Source organism: Onychostoma macrolepis, chromosome 23, assembly GCF_012432095.1.
Source record: "Onychostoma macrolepis isolate SWU-2019 chromosome 23, ASM1243209v1, whole genome shotgun sequence".
Classification (NCBI taxonomy): Eukaryota; Metazoa; Chordata; class Actinopteri; order Cypriniformes; family Cyprinidae; genus Onychostoma; species Onychostoma macrolepis.
In genome coordinates this window covers 29,311,760-29,328,185 of record NC_081177.1, presented here as the reverse complement: position 1 = coordinate 29,328,185, position 16,426 = coordinate 29,311,760, and the positions used below count along the sequence as shown (strand labels likewise).

At 35.4% G+C, this 16,426-nt stretch overlaps 1 protein-coding gene across 1 annotated transcript; it reads left to right on the top strand.

The window, feature by feature from the left end:
• The first annotated feature begins 145 nt into the window (after positions 1–145).
• On the top strand, positions 146–13,067 carry slc6a1a (solute carrier family 6 member 1a). Its single transcript, XM_058764106.1, has 16 exons — positions 146–203; positions 344–544; positions 882–1,177; positions 1,272–1,403; positions 1,741–1,841; positions 1,962–2,071; positions 2,191–2,323; positions 2,550–2,684; positions 2,765–2,868; positions 3,214–3,338; positions 3,473–3,585; positions 4,269–4,400; positions 4,487–4,589; positions 6,228–6,328; positions 10,816–10,983; positions 12,522–13,067. Exons 3-16 carry the CDS (start codon positions 943–945, stop codon positions 12,945–12,947), a joined length of 2,118 nt encoding a protein of 705 aa, XP_058620089.1. The 5' UTR covers positions 146–203; positions 344–544; positions 882–942; the 3' UTR covers positions 12,948–13,067.
• The last annotated feature ends 3,359 nt before the right edge of the window (positions 13,068–16,426 follow it).

Sequence of the window (16,426 nt, the reverse complement as noted above, 5' to 3'; positions counted from 1 at the left end):
GCCACAGATGTGTGTGCGTGTGAGTAAATCAATGAAACATGAATTTTAAGTCAATTTTTTAAGGATTTAAAGAGAGAGAGAGAGAGAAATTAAAATTTAAAAAAAGCCAATGTTCTTAATATGCTGCTGCATCCCAAGAATTGTGCTCAGTTTTAGAAAAAAAGAAACCTGAATACTCCACCGATATATCGGACTAATTTTACGTGAGTATGATGTTAACATATGCACATGCAAGGTAAAGATTTGCCTGCCTGACCTAAAAGTGCGCGTGTGTGTGTGTGCGTGTGTCCGTTGGGGGGTGTTGACTTTCACATGACATTGACGCTCTGGAAATGTTGAGTAGCTGCTGATCTCAGACAGTCGTTGCTCGGTGGATCCAGCACCACTCTCCCGTGGACAGCTCCCGCAGGACCGCTTTACATGGACAGGAGGCTCATTTATGCGCCAAGTCATTCTGGAAGTTTACAACTTGGAGAGGAATCTACGGATACCTCACTGCATGACACACGGGCATATTGCTTTTGGGAAAGAAGCCAAATTCACTGTAAGTAGATACGAGAAATTTGGAAATGATTTTCATTTCATTAAAATGTCTTAAGTGTGTTTGTGTGCGTGCGTGTCTGTGTGTTTAAATGCATTTAGTTAAATGGGTATAACAATAGTAAATGCATCAAAACAGTGCCGAAATATAATTGAGAAGCTGGCTGATCGTTCGATGGAGAAAAAATAAAAAATTAAAAAATAAAATAACAAAGATTTATATCTGTAAATCGACTGTCATGACAGACAATTCTGTCTCAGTTAGAGACGGCAGCACCTTTAGGTTTTGTGTGTGTCTTTACGGGGGAAAACGATGGTTTGGTGTGATTCGGTGTCTGCAGGTTAACTGAAGCTGTGTCGGGTTTGTGAGGTGGATCTCTGCTGCTGTCTGAAATCAGAGACATGGCGACAAACAACACCAAAAACACCGATGGACAAGTTGTGACGGAACTCAACGAGATCACAACTAACGACAAACCCAAAGCAGAGGACGCCAAACCAGAGAAAAAGAAGAAAGACATTCCAGACAGAGAAACTTGGGGTGGGAAATTTGATTTTCTCCTGTCATGTGTGGGCTACGCCATCGGACTGGGCAACGTGTGGAGATTTCCTTATCTGTGCGGGAAAAACGGCGGAGGTAAGAGTCGGAGATGTTGTGTCTGGATGTATGTGTGCTTTGTGTTGTTGTGCACAGCTCCACTGGGTGCTTTCATCTATTTCTGTGATTCCAGGGGCTTTCTTGATTCCTTATTTTTTGACGCTTATTTTTGCGGGAGTCCCTCTGTTTTTTCTTGAATGCGCTCTTGGACAGTACACATCCATTGGCGGCCTTGGGGTTTGGAAACTAGCTCCAATGTTCAAAGGTATATGATTTCTGTGCAGCACCTTTCTTTCTTATCTGCTCCCATACTTACTGCTGAAAAAAAATACAAGTTGGTTTCTAGAAGTATGCAAAGTTGGTGTTGTGTGAGATCTTCAGTAAATACAAAACTGAATGAAGTAGATTTAAACGCATGGGTTAATGTGTTGTAAGTTTGTTATGACTGATATATGTTGTTCTGAAGATGCTAATGTACCTCTGATCTTCAAAGTTGAAGACCAATTATATAATGAAGTAGTCTGCAGTGCTGCATAAAGGACGTTTTCACATGCTGCTTTGAAGGAATGAATGTAAATTATAACACACTGTCATAACTACAGGTGTTGGTCTTGCGGCTGCTGTTCTCTCTTTCTGGCTGAACATTTACTACATTGTCATCATTTCCTGGGCCATTTACTACTTATACAACTCCTTTACCACTGTAAGAATTCCTTGTCACATGCGCTTGCATGCCTTAAAAAATGTAAATTGGAGAATGTTTAGGTCATTGTTCTGGGGTATTTAAAAAAAGAGAAGTAAAGCATTCTTCTGCTCTTTGTAGGAGCTTCCATGGAAATCTTGTAACAATCCATGGAACACAGACAGATGTTACACAAACTACAGCATAGTAGACACCACCAATCTCACCAGCGCTGTCATGGAGTTTTGGGAGTAAGATTTTGGGCAAATTGATGTGCATGACCTTCTTTGACCTTTGTACATGAAAATACATGTGTCCAGTAAGTGTCTTGTTGTGAAGTGTAATTGTGTTGCATGATGTGCTTATACAGACGCAATATGCATCAAATGACTGATGGCTTAGAAAAACCTGGTGAAATTCGTGTGCCACTTGCAATAACACTGGCCATTGCCTGGGTCCTCGTGTACTTCTGTATCTGGAAAGGTGTTAGCTGGACTGGAAAGGTGAGATGTCTTTGTTGGTCTGGATTTTGAGTGACTTTGTAATGATTTCACCGCATTGAATGCAAAGCACACATGCTTGCCATAAACTTTGTGGGAGGAAGCAAAAATGCTCTATGGGTTTCTTGTCCCATGAAAGCAATTTCCAGCATTTTTTAACAGACAGGAACACACATGCTGAACAAACGCACATGGGGAAATGTCTGATAGAAAAATCAATGTTTTGCAGGTTGTTTACTTCTCTGCCACCTACCCATACTTCATGCTGTTCATTTTGTTTATCCGTGGAGTGACCCTGCCTGGGGCTATAGATGGAATCATGTTCTATGTCACTCCTGATTTTGAGAAGCTGAAGGAGTCTGAGGTGATTTTACACGTTTAATCATTCAAACAGGATCAAACAAACCCAATCTAGCTGCTAAACAGTTTCATTTTCCATCTCAGGTTTGGCTGGATGCTGCAACACAGATTTTCTTCTCCTATGGTTTGGGTCTAGGCTCTCTTATTGCTCTGGGCAGCTACAACCCTTTCAATAACAATGTGTACAGGTATGAATGATGCAATCAACATTTCATCAGTTAGATAACTCGACCCTCGTTCAGTGTTTCAGGCCCTGACCTTTTTTTTTTTTTTTTTGCTGTGAGTGATGTTTGTTTGAATGAGCCAGATCTCTAACTGTGACTGACTGTGATTACATGCCCATTATCAGACTTGACATTTTAGCATATGAAGAGCGAGAATTACCATCAAATTAAATTTGAAGTTTGGCTATTTCACTTACATAATCCATCTTCTCCTGAAATGCTAAAATGATATGCAGCTTTCAGATCAGACAAAGATGTTTATAGCACATTTGAAGACAGAATCCTTTTTTCTGCTCTTTTTTTCTGCAGGGATTCTATCATCGTGTGCTGTATAAATTCCTTCACTAGTATGTTTGCTGGATTTGTGATTTTCTCTATTGTGGGCTTCATGTCACATGTGACAAAGAGACCAATAGCTGATGTAGCTGCGTCAGGTAATCCGTTCATTTTTACATAATTAGAATATTGCAACTTGAAGGATTGGTATTTCACATTTTAATATCGGTTGAAGTATGGATATTTCTCTTAAGTGTTAATATAACTCTTGTTTTTTTCATGGCTTACACAGGTCCTGGTTTGGCATTTTTAGCTTATCCAGAAGCTGTGACGCAGTTGCCCGTCTCACCACTGTGGGCTATTCTCTTCTTCTCCATGCTGCTGATGCTGGGAATCGACAGTCAGGTGAGAATATCACATATTCAAGCTCTGACCTAGAAACAGAAGTGAACAGGATCTGGTAGATACTTCAGATCTGCCAGCATCAGTGGCAGAGTCCCTGGCGACCACACAAGGAAACATAAGGAACATTAAAAACACTTCACCGGCCTCGTGCCAAATAAAATCTTTTTGATGTCGATTTCTGCCTTTATGGCTGCATGCATTGATGATTTTAAACTGATGTTCGTTATCTCTTAAGCTGGAGATGTTAGCATTTTCTGTAAATACAAACTGGGGTAGAATTGATCCCAGCCCTGTGGCACCAAAAAATATAGAATTTAGTACTTGTTTTATGTCCTTTACTTTAATGAATTGTGTTTGTTTTTGGAAAGTCATATAAAACCAACTCTGATTGGATGTTGTTATGTAATAACTGAAGCACACACACACACCTGTACATACAGATTCATTAAACGTAACCTAATTGTTTGTTGTGATTAATATGCTCATTTATTATTATTTACTTATTATTGAAAATTGGTTTCACACTGGAGCCATTTATGTGTAAAAACAACAAAATTAATTTTGTGTTGTGATCTATTGCCATATTTTCTTCATGCTACCATCAGTTCACAGAATGCTTCAGTGTTTTCAAAAAACACCATATAAATGCAATATCAAAACACCATTGTTGATGTTGTTTTCAGTTCTGCACAGTGGAGGGCTTCATCACTGCTCTGGTGGATGAATTCCCACGGCTGCTCAGGAAAAGAAGAGAGATTTTCATTGCATGTGTTTGCGTTGTATCCTACGCCATTGGGCTGTCCAATATCACACAGGTAAATCAATGAAGAAAACAGATGATGAGATGTTAATATGATTGCAGGCTGCAGGCCCTTGTATTGATTTTCTTGCTTTGTTTTAGGGTGGCCTCTATGTGTTTAAGCTCTTCGACTATTACTCAGCCAGTGGAATGTGTCTGCTCTTCCTGGTGTTTTTTGAGTGTATCTCAATCTCCTGGTGCTACGGTGAGTCCTTTTTATGTCCTCTTAAAATCTGTAATTTGCATTGTGCTCATCCTTTGCTTTGAATAGCATTATAAAAATGGACAGAAATGCTTTGGCTGTCAGTCATAAATAGTCATAAATAATCCTGTCACGACAAAAGGGCATCCAGTGGGACTGAGCCACAAAATGGCATTTTTTGAAAGAAAATGTTATATTTACACACACACACACACACACACACACACACAAATATATATATATATATATATATATATATATATATGTGCATTTGTATAAACGATGAAGAACAATCAATTGTCAATCAAAAATACTTTTCATTTTAGATATTTTTGCTAATTGCATGTGGTGAATTTTAAATAGGGTTGTCAACTGTCCAATATAATGCAACCAACCAATCAACATGTATGTACGACACAGAAACTCAAACTAAAGTTAGCAACCATAGTCATAAATTAAAAATCTTCTGTGTTCCTACAGAAGACCGGTTTAGATTACAAATATAGTGTTGAAGATTATGTCAGACTTTGTTGTGGCAAAGTAGATTAGCAGAACTACTTTGGCCTTGGCCTGCCTATACTGTAGCTCCTATTTCTTTCCTGTTTATGCTACTATCGTTTGGGACTGATACATTACCACTGCCTTTTTTCTGCCAGTTTCTGGACATTATTCTTGGTTGTAAATGTAGTGTTAGGTACTGCCTGCTTTCTTTTAGAGTCTGACATTGTTGACCCTGTCTCCAACATGTCCCTCATTATGTCTATTGCTATCATTAGTGCTTCTGTTTTCTCTCTGTCCTCAACTAAAGCCAGTTGATTTCTCAATGTTTGCCACCTCCGCTGTCTAGTAGTGTGATATTGCAGGGTACGGCCTGTTTTTGCATGGAATTTCTCTGTATTTGTGCAATTTTAATCCAATCTTTGAATCAGCAGCTGCCTGGGAAACTGTACTGGCTGCTCATCGTTTGTCTGATATGCGATGAATTCAGTTTTCAGCTTAATTCAACTCTCTCTGTCCTTATCGTGTGTTTACCCTCTTCACAAACATCCTATCACACTTTTTTTTAGATTGAATTACATTTCTATATCTTTGCTCTAGATCAGGGGTACTGTTTTTAATCACCTCCGTATTCTGTGGGTAAATTTGCTTGTGCTTTGAGGATTTATAGTGGCATGTTACCACACTTACAATCACAATCACCTTCTCAGTACAAATTAAGTACATAGGTTTGGTGCTTCTTTCAGGAAGAATAAATGCATCTCTTTACATTTCTGTACAGTCTTTTTCAAATGCATTCAAATGTTTTCCTTGTCAATCGTCCTTTTCAAATGTCACACAACAATAGTTAAGAATTGAAGGGGAGTGAAGATCTTTTTGCTTTTTTATATGATTCTGTTGCAGATATTTAACACATTCAGTTAGTATTTTAAAGAACCATTCATTTCAAGCTTTTATACACATATGCTTGCACAATCACTTAGGATTGATTTGGAGAGCATCCTTGAATCCTCAGTACTACTTCAGGTGAATGAATGCATGTGTTGATAGAAGAATGTATTTCAGTCTAATCCGTCAATCCTATTATTGCATTGTAGTTGCAGTGAATTAATGCAATCCCTTCCAAATTTCATCTAATTTCAGGTGTGAACAAGTTTTATGATAACATCCAGGAAATGATTGGATACAAGCCTTGTCTATGGTGGAAACTGTGCTGGGTTTTCTTTACCCCTCTAATTGTCGCTGTAAGTAACCTACTTTTTTCTTTATGATGTGACATTACAATATATATCAATATATAGCTGGGTACATTACTTACAAATTGTAATCCATTACTGATTTCAGATTACATGACAAAAATTGTAGTCAGTAACGTAATCCATTACATTAAACGTTTTAGGTAATATAATCAGATTACTTTTAGATTACTTTTGACTTTACTCGTTTATCACATTGAATTAAAAAGTATAATCTTATACCATAATGATGTAAAAATACAAAGAGTGAGAAAATATATTCCTTTCATTGTAATTAACAACATGAAGTGCATTAAACATTATATTACATCAAGGTTTCCCAAACTGGGGCTCGTAAAGGAACTGCAGTGGTTTGTGAGTTTAATGAAAGGAAAAAATGTATTGAAATCATTAAAATGTCAAATTGAAATAAATCATTTTAAAAATAACAATCAAAATAATTCACTTACTAAAAAAGAAGAAATATTTTATGTTTCTGCTGAGTGATAATTCAAATAAAAATGAATGTGTTCATTAGTAGTTCTTTCAATATTGAAAACACACCTGGAATGATTTTTGTAAATCCATTGGTCAAATGCTGTGTCGTCACCTGACTAATGACTGATCTCTGGGTGAATCTCCACAAAACTGGACTTTCTGAGTGTATATAAGCGGCAGACTATTTTAGAAAGGAAAATTTAAAAGATAAAAAAGAGGATTTAGAGAGAATCAATAAATGATGAATAATTTATTGCTATTGTGTGAATAATATGTAATCATGTAATCAATAAAAAAGTAACTGTAGTCTGATTATGAGTATTTAAAAATGTAACTTACTCTAATTACAAGTACTTCATTTTTGGAATCTGATTACGTAGTGCTGTCAAAAGTAGTGTGTTAACTTATGCAATTAATTTTTCCAGTTGAACAGCGTCAAAAATATTTAACACAGTTAACACAGGGCTGAGCTAGGGTTGGCCACCCCACTCACAACTGCTGCTTTGATCTCTTTTTTCTTGACAAGAATTGCGTGCTGTAGCCTGTATCATTTCATATCAAAGCGCGAAAGAAACTACGAGCTTGTGCGTCAGATCCACGTCACGTTCAGCAGCGGCAGCTCTTAAAATAATAGCACCCAAATAACCTAATAACCAGCTGCTGTGATGTCTGTTAATTAAAGAACAAAAGAAAAAAGAGGAAATCAATAACTTTTGTAGCTTTAAGGATTCATCTATATTTAATTTAGAATTTAGTGTTTGATAACTTTATTAAATTTCTGTATATTTCCTACTTGCTGAAGGGCACAGTAAATATGACATTTATTATATTGGGTTTATATGAAGATTGTTTTAAATTTACTTAAATTAGAAGTTGCTATTTTTTAAAGTCTAATAAATGTTAAAATTGATAGCTCTCAATTATACTGTAATGTTAAATGGCTATAGGAAATATTAGGGAAAAAATTATTTCATAGTATTGGTTTCAGTGATACTCGCCTTTTATTAAAAATATATACTGTCTTTATGTTGTTTCTACATTAATTTGAAGATTGAATGTGAAATTATTGCAGCATAAAAGTATATTTGAAAACTTTAATGTTAGGTGGGATTAATAGCGATTAATTTCAGAAAAAATGTGTGATTATGTAGTTAATTTATTTTAATCGATTGACAGCACTAATATATATATATATATATATATACACACACACACACACACACACAGATAGATAGATACTGTGCATGTATTAGCTTTAGAATCACACCAGCTTGTGTGCTTGTATTATTTACAAATTTTACTCAAATTTTACTCAGATTACTTTTTTCAAGTAACTAGTAAAGTAACGCATTACTGTTAAACTATATCTGAGTTACTTTTTCAAATAAGCAACAGAAGTTACTTTGTTTTTCCATTTATTGACTGACAGCTCTCCTGCCCCTGTGTTGAGAGAATTTGGGAGTGAGGCGCAGAGGCACTTCCTATCAGCCCAAGGCTCATTAATATCTCTTTTGGTGTGAAATTGCATTTACAGTTGCCAAACATTTTTTTGCTATTAAAAATCAAATAAGCAAGCCCAGCCCAGGTGACAAAAAGTAACACATAAATAACATAATGCATTACTTTACATAAAAAGTAACTAAGTAACGCAATTAGTTATTTTTTCATGGAGTAATGCAGTAATTTTTGCAGTAATGCATTACTTTTAAGAGTTACTTTCCCCAACACTGAACTTGACAACCTAGTTATTTTGCTAACAATTTGCATTGTGGCATATATAGCCACTTTAGCATGTGTATTAAAACAATGGTTTCATTTTGTAAACCCTGTTAAAATTAGACAGAAATTGATGAGTTAAAGTGGAAATGCAGCATATTAGAATTGTACATTTTAATTATGGAAATGAGATACAAACAGATAGTTGTAGATATATGTGTGATAAATGTTTTTAATCACTGATCTTGGGTAACGACATTGATAGTAATATGATAAGCCTGGTCCACATTGCAGGTTTTGACTGAGGATTGCCCACTGAGACTTTTTTTTTTTTTAACAATATGCACCCTGATTCCCTGATTGCGTAAAGCTCGACTTGAAAAGTAGCAGTTTTATAAATGGCCATAGTTTCAGTCTTCAGCTCAAGTCAAGTCACCTTTATTTATATAGCGCTTTTAACAATACAGATTGTGTCAAAGCAACTTTACAGTATTAAATAGGAAAATAGTGTGTCAATAATGCGAAAAGACAACAGTAATTACTCAGTTTTCAGTTAAAGGCAGTTCATCTTTGAATTCAGTGACGTCATCGTCCAGCTCAGTTCAGTTTAAATATTAGGGTACAAAGGTGCTAAAGGTGCCTTTGATATTATTTTCCTCTAAACCACTAGATGGCACAAAAACATGGCGTAGCACTTTCCAAAACATCTGCTTTTCAAGATGCACGTGCAAATTTGTTTGATCCTTGACACGATCGCGCGCAGCAGTGCAAAGTTGATTCTGTGCTTACTTGATCTAATATTTTATGTTTTCTAAAATGTTGTAGATTTAAGTAGCAAATGAGAATCACTACAATTAATGCATATATTTTGAGACAAAGGTCTTTATGATTTTCAGTTTTGTTTAAGATAATTAAAGTAACAGTTTTTAAATACAAAAGAAAGTGTAAAAATATGGTATTTGGGGTAAAAAGCTCCCCTGCTGTTGGGGCTAAAGGCGTACAGTTATTAACATGATAATTAATAGATGGCTGACTTTTCCATTTGTTGACATGACATGGTTAGATTCAGATGGAAAATATCATATATTATGTTGGGTGTCCATATTAGAGATAATCACCATGTTTAGAATGAAACCATCATATTTAAAAACATGATATTAATCATATCGTTATAATAAAATATAATTTGTTGTTACTACTGTAAATATATATTTAATTATGATTGGATCTCCTTCAATACTTTCAGAATCTTTACTTATTAAAATGATTCTGTTTCTGTATTTTCAAATATATTTTTTATATTAGCATATTTTAATGACAGTATATTTATTGAATAAAAATTAATGGTAACACTTTATTTTAGGGTCTCTTAACTTTTTGGTTATTAGCATGCATATTACTAGAATATTAGCCAATTATTAGTACTAATTAAGCACATATTAATGCCTTATTCTACATCCCTAATCCTACCCAATACCTGAACTTAACAACTACCTTACTAACTATTAATAAGCAACCAATTAGAAATTTATTGAGGGAAAAGTCGTAGTTAATAGTGAATAAGTGAACTTTGCTGAAGTGGTTGTTTTGAACAAGTATTAACTTAGACATTATTTAAAAAAACATTATTTTAGCTGAAGTATTTGTATCAATACCGTGTGCCCCGTGTGTGGGGTAAAAGTCCCCTCTTGCCACCTCATACATTTATAAGGATTTTAAACAAAATAAACAACTTGAATTATTTATTTTCACACAAAATCTGTTGCTCCATTAATGTTCAATATATATTATATATTTTTTCTGCAATATTAGGTGCAGTGAATAGTACATTTTTTCTTAAGGGGGGCCTTTAGCCCCATTGTACCCTGTCTGTGCAATCAAGTCGACGATAGCGCTGGAAAGTCAGATAATGTTGATTCAGTTCAGTTTAAAAATGGTGACAATGTTGCAAAGTTAGTGACACTATCAAGCTCAATTCAGTTCAGATTGTGTTCTCATCTGACAGTGTCAGTTAGTATCAGCTGTTGATTATTAAAGTCACTATTTGCTGATTTCAGTGAGGAACATTACCTCTGAATGACCCTTGTTCTTAATCTCAAATTTGATCCCAGTGTTTTTACACTTTTATTTGTCCCATATACTCTTTTTTTCTGGGTATCCTGTTCCTTGACTGCGATAAGAATGTTTTTAAGGTCTTGCGGTCTTTAGAAGTAATGAATCATTATAGATCATGGTGTAATTATGTGAAAACTGCAGTATTTGTAAACAGAGCTTCTCTACAGGGTGTGTTCCTCTTCAGCGCGGTGCAAATGGTTCCTCTTACAATGAACAACTATGTGTTCCCTAAATGGGGGCAAGGAGTGGGCTGGCTCATGGCTCTGTCCTCAATGATTCTCATACCTGGTTATATGGGCTACATGTTCCTCACCCTGAAGGGAACATATAAGGAGGTAACTGTTTTCATTTAGAGCTGAAATTAAATACAATAATGAGTGGTATAGACCATTGGTCTCAAACTCAATTCCTGGAAGGCCACCACCCTGCACAGTTTAGCCCCAACCCTAATCAAACACACCCCAAACACAACTAAATAATTTTTTTTAATACAGAGATGGTATGTTAAATGTGCATATTAGTTCATATTCATGGTGTCTCAAAATAGCACAGTTGAGTACACTTAGATGATCTTAAAGGGGTCGTATGATGCGATTTCTCGTTTTCCACGATCTGCAGAGTTACAAAGCTCAGCGTCTCCCACAAAAGGATTTATTCTAACAGAGAAGGCTGATCCAGATCGGGTTAAAACGCCTCATTCAAACACGCCCCCACATGTCTATGTTACGATGTGGAAATATTTGCGTAATGCGCCCAAATGTTCACGCAAAGAAAGAAGGCATGGTTTCAGTAACTGCAGTAGTGTTGATGCAGCCATGTCAGGGAGACGCTGTGTGTTTCTGTGCGAATGCAAAATCACTTTATTTGGACTTCTGAAAGTAGATGCAATTAGGAATCATTGGTTAAGATTTGTTTACAACAGAACAGCACAACCCAAATGTACGAATTTGTGCAACGCATTTTATAAATGACAGTTTTGTGAACCTAGGAGAGTACAAGGCTATTTCTATTTCTAAAAAAAAAAAAAAAATGGGTCAATTCCGACTTCGCTATGACAATCTGGTGCTTCTGAATCAGCGACTGTAAGTATGTTTTATTATTAGTTTAAGTTTTTGCTATTGACTGTTCAAATGCGGAGTTTTTGCACATCGTGTGTGTGTGTGTGTGAGAGAGAGAAAGAGAGAGAGAGAGACAGGGTCACGTCACAGTGGAGTCAGCTTTCTTAACCATGGCTTGTGTACTGAAAATACATACGAGCATCATCACTGTGTCTGTCACGCGACTCTGTTCCCCTCTCGGGCTTGAACTAATGGTAAAACTAACGACATTATTAACTGTCTTTATATTTATTTTGAAAGCTGAAGCTCGCGGTTATGGTAAGGGGCATTACATTTCGGACGCGCGCTTGTGCACTGGGTCAGCTGGCCAATCAGAGCAGACTGTGCTTGTCGGAAGGATGGGCTTTGTAGAAAACGAAGCGTTTGAGAGAGGCAGGGCATAGAGGAACTGTGATAATGTACAGTATTTGAAAAATAATGTGTTTTTTGAACATTAAAGCATGTCAACATATTCTGTTACACCAAATACACAAAATAATGATCTTTAAAAAAAGCATCATATGACCCCTTTAAGTTTATCTTAAGAAGTACTAAATAACAATTTTTATTGTATTAAGTACAAAGTTGGTGCACGAAAACAGAGCACTTTAAGTACATTATGGAAGTGCACTTGTTTTTCATCTGGGGATCACTAGAAATGTCCAAGCAGGTGTGATTTGGAGCTGGTTGGAACTAATCTCCAGGAATTGAGTTTGAGACCACTGGTATAGACAATATATCTGTGCTCACTGGTGCTGGTTCTGGGCTCATTTCAGCGGATCAGGATAATGCTGCGGCCTCCAGCGGTGAAGCGTTCTCAGGAGAACGGGCCGGAGCAGCAGCAGCTGCAGACACAGCCGCAGCAGACGGATCAATCACCGCAGCAATCACCGCAACAAGCGCAGCAACCGGACCAAGCACTGCAATCACCGCAAGCACCGCAAGCACCGCAAGCACCGCAAGCACCGCAATCACCGCAATCACCGCAAGCACCGCAAGCACTGCAATCACCGCAAGCACCGCAATCACCGCAATCACCGCAATCACCGCAAGCACCGCAAGCACCACAAGCACCGCAAGCAACACAAGCACCGCAGCAACTGCAACAACCGCCGCAGACGCAGCCGCAGCCACAGCCGCAGACGCAGACGCAGCCTGATAGTTCCTCTTCGACTCACCCTGGCAATGATGCCAACGTTTAAAACCAGTAGAAGTGAACCCCAGCAGAGAGCAATCAAAGATTAACAACACAGAAGACTTCCATGTTTATACAGTAATAGAATCATCTACCTCCAGGGGTCATACATAATCAAGCTAAACATGAAAAAGCAAAAGTAAAAAATAAAAAATACAAAAAATACAAAAAATTATATATATATATATATATATACATATATATATATATATACACATATATATACATATATATATATATATATATATATATATACATACATATATATATATATATATATATATATATATATATATATATATATATATATGAAAAAAAAAAAACACAAACACAAAAACACTTGCATTTGAAAATCCTACACAAATTCTGTACGTTTTTCAAAATGAGGCAAAGTGTGTCAGTGTTAAATGACTTGTGTATTATGTGAATTTGTCTCTACTAAGGTTATACTGTGAGTTAGATTTAAGGACAGTGCATTGTTTGGCAATGCATAAGCTATTTATGTGAGGTATGTACTGTTTCTATGTTGCACTGGGGACAAAGCGGGAGTATCAATGAGAAACTGGGCGAGATTATGTTACATTCTGGGTCATTTGGGAAAACCAAGATGTATCAAGCAAGCCCTGTGTCTGATGCACAAAGAATTTCTAATCGGAAGAGCCCTTGGATGACCCGTCACGTGTTGTTAAATATTTTTGTTGAGAAAGACTGTTACTATTTTGTTTTTCTTTTCTGAGATAAAAAGAGAAAATACTTGTATGTGATGAAAACATTTTTAGAATTATTTTTAGAATGCTTTGTACTTTAATGTTGAGACCAAGGACCAAAATCATAGACGTAAGCAAAAACAAATCTATGCCTGCCAATGTGTAGTTTGTAAAGCACAGGGTACAAAAAAAGAAAAAAGAAAAAAAAGAAAACACCGCAAAACACAGGGTGAACATTTTTGCTGATTATTATACAGATTATTGATGAGTACTGTCAATTCAGTGTCCTGTTTACATGTCCCCTCAGGAATATCCAAAAAAAGAAAAAAAGGGAAAAAAAATCTCAGATATGTCTCTGACCCTGAGTGCATATCAGCTCCTTAAAGCCTGTGATTAATGTAGTCGTGGTTTGCATGACCATTAGTTACTTCATGTGCCAAAATGTTGAATAGGTGCAGTGCTAAAACAAAACAGGAACGAACACAAACTGGCCACTCCATAACAATGGTTTACACTACTTGATTGTGCCATACTTTTTTGAAAAAGTATATCAAATATTTCTATGGTATAATAGTTGTACCATATTTGAAGTAAGTAGCACAAACTAAAATATATGAGGGTGTTTTGGCCCTTTTTTCCCCAAAAGCACAAAACTTAAAAGTACACAGACTTCTCCAACGCTAGGGAAATGATGTGGTGACAATTTGCGTCAAAGGCAGCTACATGTGAAAAGCGTTTGGTCACGTTAAACATGTTTACCAAGAGGAGATACGTACCTACATAAAATGTGAAATGGCTATGTCCTTTGAATTTTGTACAAAGTTATTTTACTGCAGTTTTATCTGGAACTTTATTGTAAAATTGTATTGTGTAAAACATGTAACCGTGAATGTCTGTACTCCATTATTAAGTTTTTGTCTAAATGTTGACATATTTGAAAAACAATTGCTGTTTTCTGCAATAATATTTTGATCTCTGAAGCACATATCTAATGGAAATTATGAGTGAAGATGATTATAAAAAGGATTATAAAACAAATAGAATTTATGTCTCGTAAGAAATAATATTGTTTTGTATATTTTTAACTGTTACACTGCCTAAAATTATAACATAGGACATGTATTTAAATGGTGTCATACAAAAAAGCACGATTGTTATGTAAAATGTATGAATAAACAGAAAATATCCGTAGTCTATAATCTGTGTGCTAATTTTCAGTCTTCACTAAAAGCCATTTATTAGGAGCCTGTATTTTACAATGACAGCCTAATTGTTTCAAACAGTATCCCTTAAAAATGATACAAATAAAGACATCAAAGAATACAATACAATAACCAATAAGCAGCAATTAACTGGGCTGAAATAATGAACGTGTTAAAAATACAGAGGTCCTAATGAATGGGCATGCCAAAGTCATAAACTCCAGCTCTGTCTCTTGTATTTTAGTTTTGCAGGTACTTGTAGTCCCATGAGTAATTGTCAAAAAAACAAAACAAAGGATACACAGAGATTTCAACAAATGCACTGAGCAGTTGAACAGTTATCAAACAAATGAACCATGCTTTTTGGAAATCCGTGAATTAAACATTGTCAGTTTTAGCATTGGTGATGTTCATTTTGTTACCATGTATTTTTAGAGTGCATGTGGTTTAGTTTATTGAATGAATCCAGTGTAATTTTGTTGATTATACAGTGTATCTAATCACAAAAGAGGTACCCAGTTGTTGTGGCAGAATGACAATATAATCCATTCTTACATTTCAGAATCATTTAAATATGCTTGTTTTGTCAAGAAAGGCAATATCATTTATTAAAGTATGCTGATTGCTAAACTTGCTGTACTGTGTTATAACATTTTCTGATTTGTTAAAAAGTAATTTGAACAGTTTTATTTAATGAATCTGCTGAAAAAGATTTAGCTACCTTAAATCAAAAATCATTGTACAAAAAACAGGTACAAAAAAAAAAATAATAATAATAAAAAAAAAAAATATATATATATATATATAATGATAGTTACAAGAAACATGTAAGATCATGTATTTTGTGTGCTTGTGAAAGGGGATTTTTCCTACAAGATTCATGCTAAAAATTGTAATGTGGATGAAACGTTAATTGAACAAACCAATCAAGTTCTTGACAAAATATTTTGTCACTTATGTGTGGCAAAGAGACTCTGACAGAACAGAAAGCCAAAGCAGAAGATAAAACATACACCCTGTTTATAAGAATTTGTGCTCAAGCTAAAGCGGAAGTGAAATGCATGAGATAACACAGGACCAATCGAGTAACATTCTTTTACTACACAAACACTGACCAAAATAAACATGGGATTTTTCAAGAGATGCCTTTATCTGCAAAAATGATTGAAGACAAGCAGTTTTGTTACAGTTCTCCCAATGACTTTTACAGATGTTACACTACCCTGGGACATTTTAACACTTATTTAACACTCACATAATGAGCTAAAATGAAATAACAGGCTTACATTTACATTACATTTAGGCATTTTATCCAAAGCAACATACAAAGGAGGACAACAGAAACAATAAAAACCAAAAAAAAAAAAAAAATTGAGAATACTAGTGTTAGATGCTCTATTTTTTTTAAAATAAAAAATATTGTAAAGAGTGCAAGTGATAAAGGATCAAGTGTTTTTTTATATAAATAAATAAAAAGAAAATGAGCAGAGAGAATAGAAATAGAATAGGGTGTTAGTATTAGAGGGTCAAGTAAAGTAAAATTACGTTTAAATGAAATAAACAGAAACATTTGATTA